Source organism: Perognathus longimembris, chromosome 21 (assembly GCF_023159225.1).
Source record: "Perognathus longimembris pacificus isolate PPM17 chromosome 21, ASM2315922v1, whole genome shotgun sequence".
In the NCBI taxonomy this organism is placed as follows: Eukaryota; Metazoa; Chordata; class Mammalia; order Rodentia; family Heteromyidae; genus Perognathus; species Perognathus longimembris.
This window is the reverse complement of record NC_063181.1, coordinates 6,909,012-6,929,102: the sequence shown is the minus strand read 5'-3', so window position 1 is coordinate 6,929,102 and position 20,091 is coordinate 6,909,012. Positions and strand designations below refer to the sequence as shown.

The window sequence follows — 20,091 nt, the reverse complement described above, 5'->3', positions numbered from 1 at the left end:
ACGGACACACAGACGCACGCACGCACAGAGCAAAAACAGAAGGGCAGTAAAGGGGAAAAGCCCACATTTCACCCCTGAAATACATTGGCATTTTCAAACTACCAGTTAGAAATCCCCGAGCTGGCGCGACCCTTGTTGGGCCCCTGTCATTTCAGTAACCTGATCCGCGTGCTCTTATTAAGCTGTTAGTTTTCCAGCCCCCTTATTCCTTCCAGAACCCACTGAGCCCCCCCCATACTTTTTCTTTTCTTTTTTGCCAGTCCTGGGCCTTAGACTCGGGGACTGAGCACTGTCCCTGGCTTCTTTTTGCTCAAGGCTAGCACTCTGCCACTTGAGCCACAGCGCCACTTCTGGCCGTTTTCTATATGTGTGGTGCTGAGGAATCGAACCCAGGGCTTCATGTATACAAGGCGAGCACTCTTGCCACTAGGCCATATCCCCAGCCGCCCCCTCCCCCCAATACTTTTTCAAATGTGACATGACACCAGTCCTTGGACGTCGTTATTTTTCATTGTTCCTTCTGGCAACTTTGTGAAGACCCCAAGGACGTAGAAAAACGACTTCCCACATGGCCAGAGCCGGCTGGTGGGAAAAGGCCCTGCCCCCCGGGGCCCCCATGGGCTCAGGAGAGGGTGTAGACGGTTCCCTTGAACATGGCCAGGATTCCCCCTCCTGGGCCAGTGTCTGCCTCCAGTCACCGCTGCAAGGCCCCAGCCCAGCCGGTTCCCAACAAGTCCTGGATTTGTGACTCGGCCCATGGTTGGCTGTCTTGCAGGGAGCAGCTCTGAAGTACCTTCCTAGCATAATTAACGACGTCAAGCTGGTGTTCGATCCTGTGGAGCTCAGGTAATTATTAGACACCGTTGGTACCTTGCTGGGAGCTTTCATTCTAGAACATGTAGGGGAAGTACATTCTAGGCTCAGTGCAGTGCTATAGAATGAGCCACAAACCTCACAAAGCCCCTGACAGGCAGATGTGTACTTTCTCGGGGCACACACAGACCTGAAGGAGTCTGCGGAAGAGAGTCACATTCCAGTGCACTTGACTGCAAGGGCCTTTGGTGGAGCTGAAGGCCAAGGCAGGCCCTGCCCAGTGGCGGGGGGTGGGGGTGGGTGGGAGGGGATGGGGGCGCGGCCTGAGTGGGAAACCCTGGCCCTTTAGATGGCTCCAGGCCTCAGCAACACCCCCGGGCTCTGGCTATTGGGAGTTTTGCAGGCACAGCTTTCAGGGTGGAAGAGAAGGTTGTGATGATGATTCTAGCCGGGCACAGTAAGTCCCTACCACCCGGGTCTCTCTCCCAGCGTGCTCTTCTGCAAGTTCATTCAAAGCATTCCTGACAACCAGTTGGTCCGGCAGAAGCTCAACTGCATGTCCAAGGTGGTGGAGAGCAGCCTGTTCCAGCAGTCGGGTGAGTCCCTTGGCCTGGGCGGCCGCCGTGGGAAAAACTCCGCAGGGCCTTGCCTCTCTTTTGCCTTATTCGTTTTGTGTTTGTGCCACTTTGTTGGTCCTGAAGGGCTTCCTGGGCAACCCGTTTTAAGAACCCAGGTCAAAGGGAGTGTGATGATTCACATCTGTAATCCCAGCCAACCAGGAGGTAGAGACTGGAGGATCACAGTCCGGAAGTACAGCAGACCCCATCTCAACACGGCAGCTGCCTGCTTGCTCCTGTAGGCCCAGCTAGCTGTACAGAAGAAAGGCCTGGGGCAGAGGGGGTCACAGTCTGGGGCTGGCCCCGGGCAGAAGCGTGAGACCCCGTCTGAAAAAAAATAACCAAAATAAAATGAGCCGAGGGTGCGGCTCGAGTGGTACAGCGCCGGCCTAGCGAGCACAAGGCCGCCAAGGCAAACCCCAGGGCCCGCCGAGAAAGAGACACACAAAAGCGCTTGTCAGTTTAACATTTCCAAGTGACTTAAACAGCAGAAATGGTGTGATGGCGCGATGGCGCGTCGTCCATTAGAATAATCAGCAAGATAACCTTGTCCTCAAAAGAGGAACCACAGGCCACGGGGCAGGTTGCCTTTACTACTACGTTGCACTAAACTCTAAGATACACAAAAGTGGGGCCCAGGTGGCTCCTGCCTGTAATCCTGGCTACGTGAGCGGCCGAGATCTCGAGGGTCACAGTCCAGGCCAGCCCAAGCAGAAAAGCCCATGAGATTCCATCCCCATTTAACTCATAGGAGCCTGGGCTGGAGGCATGGCTCAGGTAGTAGAGCACCACACGATGAGCGTGTGTGTGTGTGTGTGTGTGTGTGTGAGACCCCGACACGAGGCTGCAGTTCTGTGCCTGAGACCGTGTGCTCCCGTGGCCTGGGGCGTGGCCTCCCTGCGGGGCTGGCTGCAGGGAGCTGCAGGACGGTCAGCCTCCCGTTTCCCGCCCCCCCCCCCCCCCGCCAGAGTGCCGCGAAGTGCTGCTGCCGCTGCTGACGGACCAGCTCAGCGGTCAGCTGGATGACCACTCTCCCAAGCCGGACCATGAGGCCAGCTGCCAGCTCCTCAGTAGCATCCTGGAGGTGCTGGACAGGAAGGACGTGGTGAGTGGAGCCTCCTCCGCCTGGCTGTGTCCGCGGGAGAGGCTGGGGAAGCTGGGAACACGGAGGACGGACCCGGCGCTCCGAGATCCCCGCAGACGGATTTGCCCGCCACTGCCCACCTTGGCTAGCCATTGAGGTCCTTAAGAACTCTCAGTGCTCTGCCGATCCCCGTTGAGACTTCTTCCTCTTCTCTCCAGAAGCGTCTACTGTGCACCCTCTCCTGCCCGACCCTGGGTAGACATTCCCGCACGGCTGGCATGGTCTCTTGATAGGCTCCCTAACATGGTTGATTTCTCTGGAGCCCCGTGGAAATAGTGTTTGGGGGTTTGGCTTTGTTTCTGTGCCAGGACGAGGGGCTTCAACTCGGCGTCTGAGTGCCGTCCCTTAGATTTTTCGCCGAAGGCTGATACCCTACCACCTGAGCCACAGCTCCACTCCTGGCTTTTCTGGTGACCGATTGGAGATGAGACTCTCACGGACATTCCTGCCCAGACTGGCTTTGAACTGTTGTCCTCAGGCTCCTGAGTATCTAGGCTGATAGGTGTGAGCCACCGGCGCCTGGCCACTTTTTATTTCTGAGGGCCCTGGGCACCGCTCGGCATCAGACCTGGGGACCACCAGCTACAAAGGGATCCAGATGGCCGACGGCCAGGATGAGCTCGGGGTGGGCAGAGCTACGGGATTAGCAGGAGACCCTGGTGATGCTCTGTGCTCTCGGTGGAGCTATGCCGTTCCGTGCTACCGTCTGTCTGTCCCTCGGGGATAAGACACTGCCAGGATGAGCTCCGAGGAGAGAACTCTGTGGGAGGCGCCCCCGGGGGCGAGGGAAACGGAGTCAGGAGCGGTGGCGGGTGTCACGGTCGGTGTCTCCCCCGCAGGGCCCCACGGCGGTGCACGTGCAGCTGATCATGGAGCGGCTGCTACGGAGGATCAACCGGACGGTGATCGGGATGAACCGGCAGTCCCCCCACATCGTGAGTGCCTCTTCCCCGCCGTCCCCGGGACCCTGGGCCCTCACAGCCCGGGTGACGAGTGACGGCCCTGAGCGGATCCCAGCCCCCAGCTAGTGCCGTGGGTCCCCACTCCCCCCCCCCCCCCGCCCTCGCTGCGCGGGGGCCTGAGGTCGGGAGGGCCGTGGTCCTGGATCAGCCGGGGAGTAAATGTGAGACCCCGTCAGAATCCGCAGCTGGATGCAGCCGCGTGCGCCTGTCGTGCCGGCTTTGAGGAGGCTCCAGAGACAGAGCAAGGTTCTAAGCGGTTCCCGGCACACGCGGGAAATCTGAAAAATAACCAAGGCACAGAGGGCTGGGAGTGTGGCTCGGCGGTGGAGTGACTGCCTACCAAGCCCAGGGCCCTGGGGTCACGCCGCAGCGCCACCAAGCGATTACAGCGGCCATCGTATACGCTAACTCAAGAACGTTAGCGTTGTGTTCTCGAAGAGAGGTCGTGTGGTTCCCATGAGAACATGGCATCCACCTGGAGGAAGACCGTAAAGGGCGAGAACCCCATGGAATGTTCCAGGGAGGGCAGGGCCAAAGAGGCAAAGCAAGATGAGCCTAACAGAGAGAAAGGGGGGAGCATGCAGGCAAAGGGACACAGACAACACCATGCCTAGTTTAGTGCCTTTGTGTCTGGGTACAGGAGGATGAATAAATATCAGTGACTCCATGATTGAGATGTGCAGATGCAATTATACACACAGGGAATGATACACACAGGGAGTGATGCACACAGGGAGTGATACACACAGGGAGTGATACACACAAGGATGATACCTACAGGGAATTATACACACACGGAATGATACACACAGGGAATGATACACACAGGGAGTGATGCACACAGGGAGTGATGCACACAGGGAGTGATGCACACAGGGAGTGATACACACAGGGAATTATACACATACAGAATTATACACACAGGGAATGATACACACAGGGATGATACATACAGGGAATTATATACACAAGGATGATACCTTCAGGGAATTATACACACAGGGAATGATACACACAGGGAGTGATACATACAGGGAATTATACACACAAGGATGATACCTACAGGGAATTATACACATACGGAATGATACACACAGGGAATGATACACACAGGGAATGATGCACACAGGGAGTGATACATACAGGGAATTATACACACAGGGAATTATACACACAAGGATGATACCTACAGGGAATTATACACATACGGAATGATACACACAGGGAATGATACACACAGGGATGATACATACAGGGAATTATACACACAAGGATGATACCTACAGGGAATTATACACATACGGAATGATACACACAGGGAGTGATACACACAGGGAATTATACACACAGGGAATTATACACACAAGGATGATACCTACAGGGAATTATACACATACGGAATTATACACACAGGGAGTGATACACACAGGGATGATACATACAGGGAATTATATACACAAGGATGATACCTACAGGGAATTATACACATACGGAATGATACACACAGGGAATGATACACACAGGGAGTGATACATACAGGGAATGATACACTTAGGGAATTATACACACAGGGAATGATATATACTGGGAATTATACACACAAGGATGATACCTACAGGGAATTATACGCATAGGAAGTGATATATACGGGGAATTGTACACACAGGGAGTGATATACACAGGGAATGATACACACAGGGAATGATGCCTACAGGGAATGATACACACAGGAAGTGATATATACAGGGAATGATACACACAGGAAGTGATATATACAGGGAATGATACACACAGGAAGTGATATATACAGGGAATGATACACACAGGGAACTGTACAAACAGAGCTGGTGGTTAGAAGTTTCCCCTCCCTCCTACGAGCAGCTGTGCCTGATTCACAGATATCATGTTGTTCTCTTATCTGTGGGCCTGCTGGAGGGAGGTACGGGGCGGGGGGGGGCAGTGTGTGGCGGGAGAGGGCTGTTGGCCCCACAAGTAGAAATGACACTCGTGGCGTCTTCATTCCCGGCTGAAGGGGCCTTGGAGCCATGGCACCCCCGCGTTTTCCCACGGCCTTGCCTCTCCTGTCCTCCCCACTCGACACTCACGGTGTGACCCCCCCCCCCCACTGGCCCTGTGTCCCTTACCAGCCCCGGGGGCTTGGGATTTGTTTGGGTTTGGACAGTAGGGCAGAGCGACACCCCCACGCCTCTGAACTCTGGGGCGCCCCGACGTCTCAAGCCCCTTGCAGCCCTGCACGCTTCTGGTCGTGCACTTGGGAATATTCCGCCAGCCCTTTCCTCTCCTTTCCCGCCTTCCTCGCATTCATAGTTGTCGGGCCACGTTGGAGTCTTTCAGTCAGTTCTCCCCGTGGGCTTTCTCGCATGCAGTTCTGTCCTCCCCAGAAGCTCTGAGCCGGTAGTTGCGTCTAGCTGAGGTCCTGGGGTGCGCGCGGCTCGACCCCCCGGGCTTCCTCGTGGGCCTCGGGGGAGCGGGTCTCCAGCGGCGGGCGGGGCTTGGATCTGCGCCTCCTCCTTCTCCAGGGCAGCTTCGTGGCCTGCATGATCACCATCCTGCAGCAGATGGAGGACAGCCACTACAGCCACTACATCCGGACCTTCAAGACCCCGCACGACATCATCGTAAGTCGTCCGGGCCCACGCCAGCGCTCCCCTTTTGGTTCTTGTGGTTTGGGGTTGAAGCTAAGACCTTCCCACCTCCACCTCCCAAGCATCACCTGACCCCCTCCCGAGGGCTTTGCCTGTGGGGGAGCGTGGTTTCCCGTGCGGCCCCCCGCCCTGGGTGCGACCGTCCACGCGGGGCCCTCAGCAGGGACGGGCCGGGCCTTCTTCATCTCCTCGCCGGGATAGCACCAAGCAGTCAGCTCGCAGCCCCTAGCTCACGTGGATTCCAGAGAGCCCTCATGGAGAGCACGGGCAGGAGATGGTTTTTGCTGCAGAATAAGGAGAATCTGTGGGGCTGGGAATATGGCCTAGCGGTAAAGTGCTCGCCTCGTATACGTGAAGCCCTGGGTTCGATTCCTCAGCACCACATAAATAGAAAAAAGCCAGAAGTGGCGCTGTGGCTCAAGTGGTAGAGTGCTAGCCTTGATCAAAAAGAAGCCCAGGGACAGTGCTCAGGCCCTGAGTCCAAGGCCCAGGACTAGCAACAAAAACAAAACAAATAAACAGAATAAGGAGAATCTCCTTGGAAGGGGCCCATTGCTGGTGCCATGCCCATGGGCCGATGGCAAGCTGTGCTGGCCTTTTCCAGACACAGGAAGAGGAAAGCTGTCTGTCCCTTACAGTGTCTTCCACACTTCCACTTGCTTTGCCTTCGTACAAACACATGGTTCTCATAGGTGCTATCACGCATGCATCTGAGGCCGAGTTAGGCTCTGGAACCCTTCCCTCCAGCAGCCATTAGCAGAGATAAGCGAGCCATAACTCATTGTCACACTGTGAGCCGTGGCCCCGGCCTGGGATGGGTTTTCAAGCCAGAGCCACTCAGCGCCAGTGGTTTTGCAGTCGACTTCCAACCCTACGCAGAGCACAGTCTTCCTTTTATCTTAGTGGTTTGAACTCGGGGCCTTAGACTTGCTAGGTAGGCACTCTACTCCTTGATTTATGCCCCTGGCCCTTTTTTCTTTAGTTTATTTTTTCCGAGTCTGGCGTATTTTGCCAAGGCTGTCTTAGACGGTGATCCTTCTCCTCACATCTTCCTCGTGGCTGGGATTACAGGCGTGTTCCAGCCCATCCAACTTTTGGTTAAGATGGAGTATGGTTATTTTCCTGAGAGGGCACCAAAGGATTTCTAGCTCTCTTGTTGCCCACCACCCTCCTCTCTGTGGTGAACGGGAGCTGAAGGGAGTTTGTTTGTTGCTAAGCCCAACCACCTCAGTGCTGGTGCCCTTGGGCTTACACCGGAACTGGGTAGAGGCGGGGCGGGTACCAGACTGTAGGGGCCACCTGCAGACCAGGAGGTACCGGAGACGGGGTGAGAGGACTGGAGGAAAGACCGGTGGGGGCTGATTCCCCCGGCACAGGCAGAGGGTAGGGCAGATAAGAACAGCCTGGAATTCCGGCTATTCCACTTCCTTGTAGGAAATTTGAGGCAAGCTATGTCGCCTCCCTACACCGTTTCCCATCCATGGGGGAATGCTTACCTTGAGGGAGAATGTGAACATCGGCCAAGCCCATACCTGGGGAATGTCTGGCTCTCTACTTCATAGACGCACAGGGAATGCCTAGGAAAAGTACAACGTAGCTGTGATGCATAGAGTTCATACTCTACGTAAAGTGTTCCATCGCACATAATACACGTCATGTGACACACTGGGTAACGTGCGTACGTGCAGTGAGGTTTATATTGCAGCTAAATTTTACACATTACGTATATCGCACATATTGCATAATCATCTAGAACATTCTAGGTGTTCTGCAGTGTGTATGTGCACTACACTCTACGAGTAGAGATGTTGCATAACATAATCTTATTGGGACTGGGCTATAAGATAAAATTCACATAAAATATTTTAGCCTTTTCTTCGGAAAGCAGCTGCTAAAGTAGAGCTGCTCTGAATCCGCGCGGGGCAAGGGCCGGGAGGAAAGCAGGCTGAGTTGCCACGCGCCGGGTGGTGGCATGTGATTAGAGAGAGAGTCCTTGTCCCCCAAGTCTGTCAGGCGAGGGCCTGAGCTCACACCGCACCCCTGCCGCATCCTCCGCAGGATTTCCTCATGGAGACCTTCATCATGTTTAAGGACCTGATCGGCAAGAATGTCTACGCCAAGGACTGGATGGTCATGAACATGACGCAGAGCAGGTGAGAGCCCCGCAGCTGCCAGCCCGGGCTGGAGCCGGAGGACCCTGCCGCTTCCCCCACCCGACCCCCCTCCTCCTGACACCAGGCCCTCCCCCCCGTCCCCCGACCCCCTGTGCCCGGGACCTGCGGCGGCCTCCCGCCTCCCCCGCCCCCTCCGTCCCAGCCTTTGTGGCCAGGCATCGTCTCCGATGGCCCCCATGCCCTCAGAGGTAGGCGCGCGTTCTCGTTCCTTGTTGGAGCGTGGTTAGATTGATGGGCGGTACGTTTCCCCCACCGCGTTGAAACCAAGAACCGTGGTTTTTGAACACAGCACCCAGCCCGAGCTTCACTGTTTGCTGGCTGGCCACAGCTGTTTGTCAAATAGGAATGAATTGAGTCTTGTTTGATTATTTTAACTGTTATTGTATGTTCAGAGGGGGACATAAGTTAGGTAATAAGCACATTTCATTGTAGACAATGCCACATCTTCCCTTGCTTGTTCCCTGTTTGTCCTTCGGATCGTCACACACGTATAGTTCTCTCTCTCTCTCTTCCTTCCTTCCTTCCTTCCTTCCTTCCTTCCTTCCTTCCTTCATTTTTTCCTTCCTTCCTTCCTTCTTTCCTTCCTTTCCTCTCTCACTCTTCCTTCCTTCTTTCCTTCCTTTCTTTTTTCCTCTCTGTCTCTCTCTCTCTCTCTTTCTGTCTCTCTGTCAGTCCTGAGGCTTGAACTCAGGGGCCTGAACTCTGTTCCCCGAGCCTCTCTGTGCTCAAGGCTAGCACTCTACCCCTGAAGCCATCGCGCCACTTCTGCCTTTTTCTGTTTATGTGGAATCGAACCCAGGGCTTCATGCACACCCGGCAAGCACTCTAGCGCTGAGCCGCCTTCGCAGCCCTGCTTGCTGTTATGACGCGAGTCAGGTAGCGAGTGCACTTCCTTCGCCCCGTGTCTCCTCGCCCCTCATTGGCTCGCAGTGTCTCCTCGCCCCTCATTGGCTCGCAGGCCCTCTCCCGTCTCCACCCACGGACTGCATGGCTCACTCTCGTCAGCCTCCCATGAGCTCCACTGCTGCACTTTCCCACCCTTTTCTCCCCCTTGAGTTCCGTGCCCAGTTCATTTTCAACACAGTATCTAGTGAGTACCATTGCTGCATCTGCCCACCCTTTGTCCCTCCATTTCTGTGACCCCTTCCCTATCGAAGACAGAGATGGACAACCAAGACAAAAAGGAAAACAAGACAGCAACAAAGGAAACGAAACCTCTTGCGTCCATCTCCTGGAGTTCATTGTGACAAATAGTATTTTATAGGATCACACTTTGTGTTCCTCTCCGTGGAATTTTCTCAATGAGCTCCCTCAAGCACAATTAAGTGTGGATGATCCTGATGCCTGATTAGAAAGCCCTTCCCGCCTAGGCTCAGATTAGAGAAAACATCGTATCAGCAACTGTAGACTGTGAAAGCAGTACCCAGCAGCGGGGGCGAATCACCCCATCTGAGGAGCTGAGGTGCAACGGCCCCGGGGTACATCCTCAGCTCCATCCCCAGCCGGAAACTGTGCTTCTCTCCCCCCACCCCCCACCTCTCCCAGGCCCCTCCGAACCTTATAAGAGACAGACACTCAGGTGCCTGTGGACGGCCCTGTCGCTCCCTGGTAGAGCTTACAGCCTTCTCCTGCCAGCCAAGTTCAGGTTCGTGGGAAAAAGTCCCCACTGGTACAGAGCTGCCATCTTGACCGGGTCCTTTCCTTCCCAGGGTGTTTCTCCGGGCGATCAATCAGTTTGCTGAAGTCCTCACGAGACGCTTCATGGACCAGGCGAGCTTTGAACTTCAGGTGAGCGGGTGGCACCGCCCGCACAGCCGAGGAATTTCTGGTCCTAAGAGGGCGACTCCGAGGGGGAAGCAGCGGCCCGGATTTCTTTCATACATGGCCGGGGTTTTCACACATGGCTGGGGTTTTCACGTTTCCTTTTTCCTGGGATAGTAATACATGTGACGGGAAACAGAAGTGATCTTCTCATGTAGCACCCCCCCCCCTTATCCCCAGGGGTCACCCCGAATGTCAGGAGCCACGTGGGATACCAAGCTTGTCCTTCCTCTGCTTCCTCCCGGACCTACAGTTAAGGTTTTTTCCCTAAGTCAGGCACATAACAGAGTAGCATGCATAAGTCGTAGGAAAATAGAGCAGTTACGCCAAGATACTGCATTCAAAGTTGGGGGAGGGTGGGTGCCCAGGGGCTCAGGCCTGAAGTCCTAGCTGCTCAGGAGACTGAGATCTGAGGATTGAGGTTCAAAGCCAGCCCAGGCAAGAAGGTCCATTGAGACCCTGGTCTCCAATAAACTGCCAAAAAGCCAGGAATGGTGCTATGGTTCAAAGTGGTAGAGCCTTGAGCACAAAAGCTCAGGGCCAGCAGCCAGGCACCGGTGGGTCACACCTATGATCCTAGCTTCTCGGGAAGCTGAGATCTCAGGGTCCTGTTGTGAAGCCAGTCCACGCAGGGAAGCCCATGAGCCACACATCAGGAAAAAGCTCGAAGCGGAAGTGTGGCTCCAGTAGCAGAGTGCCGGCCTTGGGGGAGGCGGGGGAAAGAGCACAAGGTCTCAAGTTCAAGCCCTACCAGCAGCACACGCGCGTGCGCACATACACACACACACAGAGTTAGGCCACTGTGGTCTCTCCTTAAGAGTCAAACATTAATATTTGTGCTTTGTGGTTGCTTGTGGTTACCTTGACGCCTCAGAAACGGTGCTATGCGGTTCTTTGACAACTCGTTTGTCTGCTTTTCCATAAAGTATTTTTTCTCACTGTTTTCACTGGCTAAGCAGTCCTGTGACATAGCTGGTCCATGGTTTGTTGATCCTAATTCTTCCTTAGAACATTTAGATTGTTTTTCTTTTTCTATTACATTGGAAAAGCTTTCTGATTTTGTATGTGTGTGTGTGAATATATATTTATTTATATTTATCTATTTATTTAACTATCCACAGTTATTTTGTCAGGAAAAATATCCTGGAAGTATTTACTAGTTTAAAAGTTTGGCCAAACTTTAGGCCTTTGCATACAGAATGCCAAACTACCTACTATAAATAGGCGCAGTTCTTGGAGTCCATGTCTCTTTATCTCAGGAGTAAAGAATAATGCGAAGTTTGGAGTGTGTGTGTGTGTGTGTGTGTGTGCTGGGGCTTGAACTCAGGGCCTGGGCACTGTCCATGAGCTTCTTTGTGCTCAAGTCCAGCGCTCTACCGCTTGAGGCACAGCACCACTTCCGGCTTTTTCTGAGTGGTTTATTGGAGATAAGAGTCTCGCGAACTTTCCCGCCTATCCTGGCTTCGAATTGTGGTCCTCAGATCTCAGCCTCCTGAGTAGCTAGGGTGACAGGCGTGAGCCACCGGTGCACGGCTAGATTGCTTTTTTTTTTTTTTTTTTAAACTAAAAGAAAAGCTCAAGGCCTGAAACTTTCAGGATTGAATAATTGAGACCCAAGAAAGAGTAAAAATCCTATGAATTTTATTTCATATTATTCCTCGAAGCCCCAGCTTTCTGCCATGTGAATAGCTTCCCCCCTCCCGCCCCGCCCTTTACTCTTACTGACAGTATTTTCTGTTTCTTTTCTGCCCACCCAATTAATCCCCGAGCAGCTCTGGAACAATTACTTCCATTTGGCCGTAGCTTTTCTTACCCATGAGTCCTTGCAGCTTGAGACCTTCTCACAAGCCAAACGCAACAAAATTGTAAAAAAGTAAGTGTGCCTTTGAATCTCGGTGACGACTGGCAGGGTGATTTGACTGTTGACTTTCAGCAAGCAGTATTTTTGGTGTCATAGAGATACCCAAACGGTACCAAAAGGTGGCAGCAGATACTGCTGTTCACTGACACGGTGTTAGCATGGTAAGTCTTTAGTCACCCGGGAGACCTCAGATCCATTCCTGTGCCGGGAGCTCTGCCCTCTCCTGGCAGCACCTGCAAATTGCAGGCATACCACCCAAATACCAGCTCCTGCTCCTTTGCCCATACTAGTTACCCTGCTCTCCTAGGCATTATTATGTCTTGGCTTGGAATTCAAGATGGGATTCCCTGCAAGACTGATGACACATTTAAAGACTCTGTTCATTGTGTTTATCTCGGGAGTATTTCAAAGTTGAGAGCCTGGAAACTCCAACTACTTAGTTTAAAAAAAAATACTAATAATAACTTGAAGCCAGGTGCCACTCAGAAGGCTGAGATCTGAGGATGACAGTTCAAAGCCAGTCCTGGCAGACAAATCTGTCAGGCTTATCTCCAGCTAACTAGCAAAAAGCTGGAAGTGGGGCTGTGGATCAAGTGATAGAGTACCCGTCTTGAGTGAAAAGGCCAAGCAAGAGTGTGAGGCCTGAGTTGAAGCCCCAGTACGGGCACAAAGTAATTACGATCACTTGAGGAGCCCTATGTGGTAGTGCTTGTCTGTAGCCCCAGTACTTCCAAAGTTGAGACAGGAAGATTGTGAATTCAAGGGCAGCCTGGGCTTCCAGAGAATTTGTTATTAGAACGTCTGTGAATTTTGAACTTGTTTTCCCCTTGCTAGGATATCTGGAATTCTAGGAAACTACTCTGCAGTCCTCGAACTGGCTCTTGCATTAAAAAAAAAAATTAAAAAAAAAACAGCCGGCATTGGCAGCTAAAGTAGTAAAACTTCAGTGGCTGTGCTTTGAAAGATAAACCTCTAACCTGTTCTGTAGATTTCCTCCGGGGGCAGGTATTGAGGCGCTGGTTTTCAAGATGGAGCCTTTTCCTGCCTTCAAATGGCTTCAGTAGCTGTATAGCTTCTTTAGGAGGATGGACTCGAGATGAGTTCACAGTGTAAGTGAAGTTAGCTAACTGCAAGTCTGAGGAGAAGGAAAAGGCTAATGAGCACGAATGCTTCTACCCTGTATCAAATGACTCGGCCTCACTCGTGGCAAGAGTCGTGCGTGCGTGTGCTGGCACAGCTGGGCTGCCTGGTAAACGCAGAAAGGTCAGCCGTGGACGTGGCAGCGATGCATTTTGCGCCCAGTGTGGGCAGCGGTCCCACACGGAAGGCAGGGTGGAGGGGGCAGGGTGACGTCCAGACCTTTCCACGGCACAGAGCTGTCATTTGGCTCTTTGCTTTGTAGCAACCGGTGTGTGTCTCTCTCTCCCTTCAGCCAGCCAGGGAAGCCCGGAAGATCAGCTCAGCTCCTTCGTTCCTTCTCAGCCATTGCCTTAGTTTCCCCCGCTGTTCAACATTCTCTGAGGCATCTCTGGCTGCTGACCTCCTCTCTCAGTGTCCCTGCCTCCCTCGTGACCCTCAGGGACATGGGCTGTTCCAGTGCTGGTGGTGTGTGTACTGGGGCTTGAACTCGGGGCCCCAGTGCTGTCTCTTGGCTATTGTGGCTGAAGGCTGGCACACTCTACCACTTCTGGATTTTTTTTTTCTTCTGGTAGTTACTTGGAGATAAGAATCTCATGGACCTTTTGCCTGGGCTGGCTTTGAACTGCACTCCTCGGATCTCAGCCTCCCGAAGAGCTAGGATCACAGGCATCCACTGTTTTTACTCCCTTCATCACGGTGCCCTCGGCGCTTCATATCTACAAATTCTGCATCCTCCACCAATAGAAATAATTTGGGAAAATCATACCCATACTAGACATTATTGGCTTTTTCTTTTCTATCACTCCTAATCAGTTGAGTGTCCCAAGTTTCACATGTCATTCACATTGTAGTGGGTGTCATGTGGAATCAAGAGGATTTAAAGAACAGGGTAGCTGTGCATAGATTACGTGCGGGACCAGTGCGTGTTGAGCAGGGAGCTTGTGTATCGGCTGGGGCTCCTGGAGCCTGGCCTGTCTGGGTTTCCAGAGACAACTGCATTGCACGGAACTCGTTTCCACCACCGACTGTTTCCTCCATTCTGATCTTGTAGATATGGGGACATGAGAAAGGAGATCGGCTTTAGGATTCGGGACATGTGGTACAACCTGGGTGAGTGACGTTGGCGGGCTTGGGCCACTCCTGTGATAAGCGTGCCTCCAGGCTATAATGGCTTTCATTCTGATCACTGGGGATAGCCGTGGGATGTGATAACCAGGCTGTGATTGCTGTCATTCCAATCACCGTGGGATGTGGGATATGGTATCACTGAGCCTGTGTCACTGTGAAAGGTGATTTCTGGGCTTCACACCCTGGTCTCAGCTGGGAGCGTTGATAATCCATTGTCTTTTATCATGGTATCACATGACCAAGCGTACAGCACTTCAGCATGCGCTGGTAGATGGTGGCGGTTTACTCACAGGAACTCCCAGTGTTAGGTGCCCTAGTGGAGGGAGATTGGACTGCGTTCTTTGTAGTGAAGTGATTTTTTTTTTAATATCCTCATTTGCTTTCCTTCCAGGTCCCCACAAAATCAAATTCATCCCATCTATGGTGGGCCCCATTCTGGAGGTCACTCTGACCCCCGAAGTGGAACTCCGCAAAGCCACCATCCCCATTTTCTTTGATATGATGCAGTGTGAGTTCAATTTCAGTGGAAGTGGCAATTTCCATATGGTAAGGAATGGTGGGGGCCGCAAACCACACTTAGAGCTCACTCCTGTTCCTGTGCCTTTCAAGATGGAGGCACGGCTGCTGGGCCGCGCAGCCCAGAGCTGAGCTAACCACTCCCTTCCACATTTGATTTTGTAATGCAGTGAATGCTGCCCTCTGGTTTTCTGCCCCAGAGGCTAGATGGAAGGGTTCTGTGTCTCTCATGAAGCAGTTGGTGCAAGTTGACTTTGTGTGTGTGTGTGTGTGTGTGTGTGTGTGTAGTGTGCGCATGTGCACACTTGCCAGTACTGAGGATTGAACTCAGGGCTTGGGTGCTGTCCCTTAGCCTTTTCCCTCAAAGCTGGCTCTCTGCCGTTTGAGCGATAGTTTCACTTCCAGCTTTTGGGCAGTGCATCAGAGCTCATGGACTTTTCCATCCCAGCCGGCTTTGAACTGGGATCTTCAGCTCTCAGTCTCCTGAGCAGCTGGGATTGTAGGCGTGAACCTCCAGCATGGGACTGGCTTCCTGCACTTTAACCCTGTGTGCTGAAGGATCACATTGCTGGCGTCTTCTCTCTGCCTATTTCCTCATCTCCAAAGGGTTAATAACACTGAAAAAGATTTTGGTTTGAGGTTCGCCACAAGCCAAGCAATCTCATTTTCAAGACTAAGATTAAAAAAAAAGAAATAAGATATAAAATGAGAGTTCTTGGGCTGGGTGTGGCTCAAGACATACAGCACCTGCCTACAACAGGAAGCCCAGAGTTTGAACCTCATACCACAGCCCCCCCCAAAAGAGATCATTAAGCTACTTTTGTGTGTGTAATTATAATACAGGACAAGATAATGCAACCAAAGTGAATGTGATGTTTTTGGTTAGTGGGTTGGCTGGTTGGTTTGAGGCAGGGCCCTAGTGTGGTAAAACCAGGCTGGCCTTGAACTCAATCCTCCTGATTGCTGCGATTACGGGGTTTAGCGCAAGATCCAAGAAGGACAGGAAGTGGGATCAGCCCCCCCAGGTAAAGGGGTTGAGTCCTCTCAGGGGAGATGGGCAGTCCGTCCATCTGTCGGCATGCCGGCTGAGTGGGTCACGTGGTCTGTGAAATGTTTGCCTCTGCTTGCAGTTCGAGAACGAACTGATCACAAAGCTGGACCAGGAGGTAGAAGGGGGCCGCGGAGACGAACAGTACAAGGTTCTTCTGGAAAAGCTGTGAGTGTCCACAAACAAGCCACGAATGGGGGGGCTTTGTGTCCCCGTGGAAAGAAGCGAGGTTCTGTCACCCCACTGTCAGCAACCTCGGGGTTGCTGGCACTGCCCGGGGTGCCCTTAGCCAGGCCGGTGGGCTTTCTGGTGCGGTGCTAGTGCTGTTTTCTGCTCTGGGCCCGGCTGGGCCCAATCCCGAGAACGTCACCCCTTCAACATTCTCACCCCCTTCCTCCCAACACACCCCTTCTCTCTCGCTTTTTTTAATTTTGGAGGATGGGGCTCAGTCTCCCCCTTCCCCTTCCCTTGTCTCCCCTTCTTCCCTTGACCCCACCCCACTTTTTTTGAGTATCCATTCCCTGGTCTTTATTTTACTGAATTTTGATTCTGCGTTCCAAAGGAATCACACTGTTCGAGGTTCCCCTTGAATCTACTGTATTTCACTCCATACATTGGTAAGCACTTGCGTACCTGCCAGCGTATTTACTTTAGCATCTGTAAGCTGAACATCAAGCTTCCACCCATGAGAGGAGACATACACTCTTTGTCTCTCTGAGCCTGACGTAAAGCATGCCACTGAAGACGGCAGCTCTGTGTCCGCCCCGCTGGTCCCTCGCCGCGACTTCGGCTGCACAGGGGTGACCCACACTCCCACCTCTTCCGCTTCCTTTGCACGGAAGGAGAAAAGAAGACGTGTAGGCATTGATTTAAAAGCCTTGGGTGCTGGCATCAGGGGAGATTTAGGTCCTGGTAACTGAGAAGCTGATACAAGGATTGCAGTTCAAAGCCATGTTGGGCAGAAAAGTCTATGAGGCTCTTCTAGTAACCAGCAAAAAAAAACCAACAACAAACAAAGAACCCCAAAACACCACCAACAAAACCCCCCTGAATTCCGGGTGTGGCTCAAGTAGTAGAGTGACCACCCTGAGTGAAAAAGCCAAGCCTGAGTTCATGCTCATTTCCAGCACACACAGTCCTCATTTGACCAAGTACTAGGGGTGTAGCCTTGGGTCTAGCGATTCACCCCACCCCGTGCTGAAAAGTATTAATGTTACAGTTGAGAGGACAGAACGTGCACCCAGTATCGCCGGCTGCGGAGTTCACGCACGGAGAATGCGGGCCACCTTCTTTCCAGTGTTCCCACCCTCGCCGACCGCGGGTCTACCAGCCGTGTCACCGGTGCTCATTTTGTGTGTCCCCGGCTCTGCGTGCACTTAGGGGGCACTAGGTTTGAAGCCTGGACACTCCCAACATTTTCCTTTGTAATTTTAGGGTTCCCTGAGGAACAAGCACACTGGTTAGTCTGAAGTGAAAGGAAATTGTTGAGTGGCCGGCATTTTGATTTTAATTGTGTTTTGTTTTAAGGATGAGAAGGTCTTTTGTATCCTGTTTGCATCGGGTGCCTGTTTGACCTTCCAAGTCTTCCCCGCTTGTAACTTTTGTAATTCTCATGCCTTGTGGAATTAAACAGAGAAGTTATATGCCCATTGAAACACCCATGACAAACTACTCATTTAAAACAAACAAAGCAACTCCTACCTGTGGATTTTTCACATCAAGATCTTTTTTTGTTTGTTTGTTTTGTTTTTTTGCCAGTCCTGGTGCTTGGACTCAGGGCCTGAGCACTGTCCCTGGCTTCTTTGTGCTCAAGGCTAGCACTCTGCCACTTGAGCCACAGCGCCCCTTCTGGCCTTTTCTACATATGTGGTGCTGAGGAATCAAACCCAGGGCTTCATGTATAAGAGGCAAGCACTCTTGCTACTAGGCCATATTCCTAGCCCCACATCAAGATCTTATTTTGGATTTTTTTTCCCTTTAGATCACTAGCTTGATAAAGTATCACTGTGTACAGAAACAATGCCCCAGAATAATCCTAGAGTCTGGACTAATTCTGTAGATTGCTTTCTCATTCATTCATTTAGTGTCAGGACTGGGGCTTGAACTCAGAGATTGGGCGCTGTCCTTTCGATTTTTTGGTCAGGGCTGATGCTTTCTACCACTTGAACCTTAGCTCCGCTTGTGGGGCTTTGTGGGGTTTTTTGGTGGTTAATTGGAGATAGGAGTCTCGTGGACTTTTCTGCCTGGGCTGGCATCTTCTGACCTCAGCCGCCCGAGTAGCTAGGAGTACAGACATCAGCCACTGGAGTGCCTGGCTCTTTCTCTCGTTTTTTCCCCCTGCCTGTGGCCCAGTTTTCTTTTCACTGTTTGCTATAGGACTCCTCACTCAGAGCTTTGCCCAAAGGGAAAGAATTAGATCAGAAGTCTGACTCTGCCTCTTCCTGTCAACAAATCTGCATCTCTGTCTGAAAAGTCCCATTTTACCAGAAGCCCCACCTACCTAGAGGTCCCAGGTTTCTCTGGGTTGGGCGTTTGCTTACCCCCAGTTTTGCAGAATGCCCAGGAGATAACATGCCCGGCTTTGGGGAGAACGAAGACAGAAAGAGAATCTTTGCTTAATGTAGGCCTGATCCTTTCTGTGGTAACAACTGAGAAACAGAAAGCCCACAAACACGAACTGCCCTCCAGAGATGGACATTGTGGGCCCGGTGGTATCTAAGGGCAACATGAAGGATTTGAGGACGGGGTGACGCGATGCCCCGTACCGGGACTGGACAGCCTTGCAGGGACAGTGTTGCGTGTTGGCTTGCCTAGCATCCCTTATCATTGAGCCTAGCGCCACCTGCTGCCTGGACCTGGGTCAGCACACACAGGTAAGGCCCGAGTGCCTGGGTAGAACGCAGGCACCTTAGTCTCTGCTTCCCCTCCAGGCTCCTGGAGCACTGCCGAAAGCACAAGTACCTGTCCAGTTCTGGCGAGGTCTTCGCCCTCCTGGTCAGCAGCCTCTTGGAGAATCTGTTGGACTACAGAACCACCCTCATTCACGATGAGAGCAAGGAGCACCGCATGAGCTGCACCGTCAACGTGCTGGTGTGTTTGTTATCTACATGCAGACAGACAGACAGACATAGATATGCCTATACCCTCCCACCTCCTCCACGGCTGCCCGGAGCTCAGCTCCACGTCCTTCTCACAGATTCGGGGCACCCCGGGGCCACCTTTATGGAGTCTGTGTCCTGCTGAGGTGAATGGAGGTAGCCGACTCCGCTCTGGACTTAGATGCTAGACCCCGAACGGTCAACCTGGAGGATAAATTTGGAAACAGGGATGGGAACTGCCCCCTCGGCATTCCACGCAACTCTTCCCGTAGACCATCCCTGGCCCGATTCCCTGTCTTGCTTCCGCGTGGTTGCTTTGCTGTTGAGATTGAAGGACAGAGAGAAGGAGGAAGCGGAGCTGGGTTCTCATGGCAGTGGAAGCCTCTGGTCTCCCCTCTGTGACCTTGGGTCAGAGACCTCAGCCATGCAGCGGCCAGTGGGTCTCCTGCTGACTATAAACTAAGACCTCTCACCACTTGACTCCCCAAAAAACAGTGCCAGCAGGCAGTTTCGGGGTGAGCTGGCATGGAGTCCCTTAGGTGGTCTCTCAGGTTTCTTAAAAGCATGAACCTTGAAACAAAAGGTTCTTCAATTTACCTTCCTTACAACCCAGCACTTCCTTGTCTGAAGGAGGGGGGGAGGGGGATTCCCTTGGGAAGAAATGACAGGAGGAAAAGCAGTGATTGTGTTCTGGCCATATTCATGGCCAGCTTATCGACAGCCACTCATTTACGTTGGAATTTTGTGACCTTTTCTCGGCAGAATTTCTACAAAGAGAAGAAGCGAGAGGACATATACATACGGTAAGCTGAAGGAAACGTCTTTATGTTTTGGTGCCTTGTGATCTACTTTTTCAACAAGCCAATACTCATCTTCCCAACCCCACATTTGGTGCGTTGAAAAGATGCCTAAAAGGGAGTGATAGACACCCCATTTGTGAAACAGAGTGTCTGTTCTTTAGACGTATACCAGATAAATGCACTTGAAAGAGTAGACAGATGGGGTCATGTCAGGGCTCAGGGTGGGCTAGACCTCTATCGGAGCAGTGAGGAGAGGCTCACAGGAACAGGTATGAAAATTAATCCACCACCAAGTCTTGGCTG

At 52.4% G+C, this 20,091-nt stretch overlaps 1 protein-coding gene across 1 annotated transcript in view; it reads left to right on the top strand.

The window, feature by feature from the left end:
• Dock5 (dedicator of cytokinesis 5) overlaps positions 1–20,091 on the top strand; it is a 115,132-nt gene that overhangs the window by 79,447 nt on the left and 15,594 nt on the right. The window contains exons 24-36 of the mRNA XM_048330992.1: positions 776–846; positions 1,303–1,409; positions 2,399–2,535; positions 3,414–3,509; positions 6,077–6,175; positions 8,261–8,355; positions 10,086–10,164; positions 11,970–12,070; positions 14,250–14,308; positions 14,718–14,872; positions 15,973–16,058; positions 18,821–18,980; positions 19,751–19,791. Of these exons, the coding sequence (XP_048186949.1) occupies positions 776–846; positions 1,303–1,409; positions 2,399–2,535; positions 3,414–3,509; positions 6,077–6,175; positions 8,261–8,355; positions 10,086–10,164; positions 11,970–12,070; positions 14,250–14,308; positions 14,718–14,872; positions 15,973–16,058; positions 18,821–18,980; positions 19,751–19,791 (1,286 nt within the window). The remainder of the gene's footprint in view (positions 1–775; positions 847–1,302; positions 1,410–2,398; positions 2,536–3,413; positions 3,510–6,076; positions 6,176–8,260; positions 8,356–10,085; positions 10,165–11,969; positions 12,071–14,249; positions 14,309–14,717; positions 14,873–15,972; positions 16,059–18,820; positions 18,981–19,750; positions 19,792–20,091) is intronic.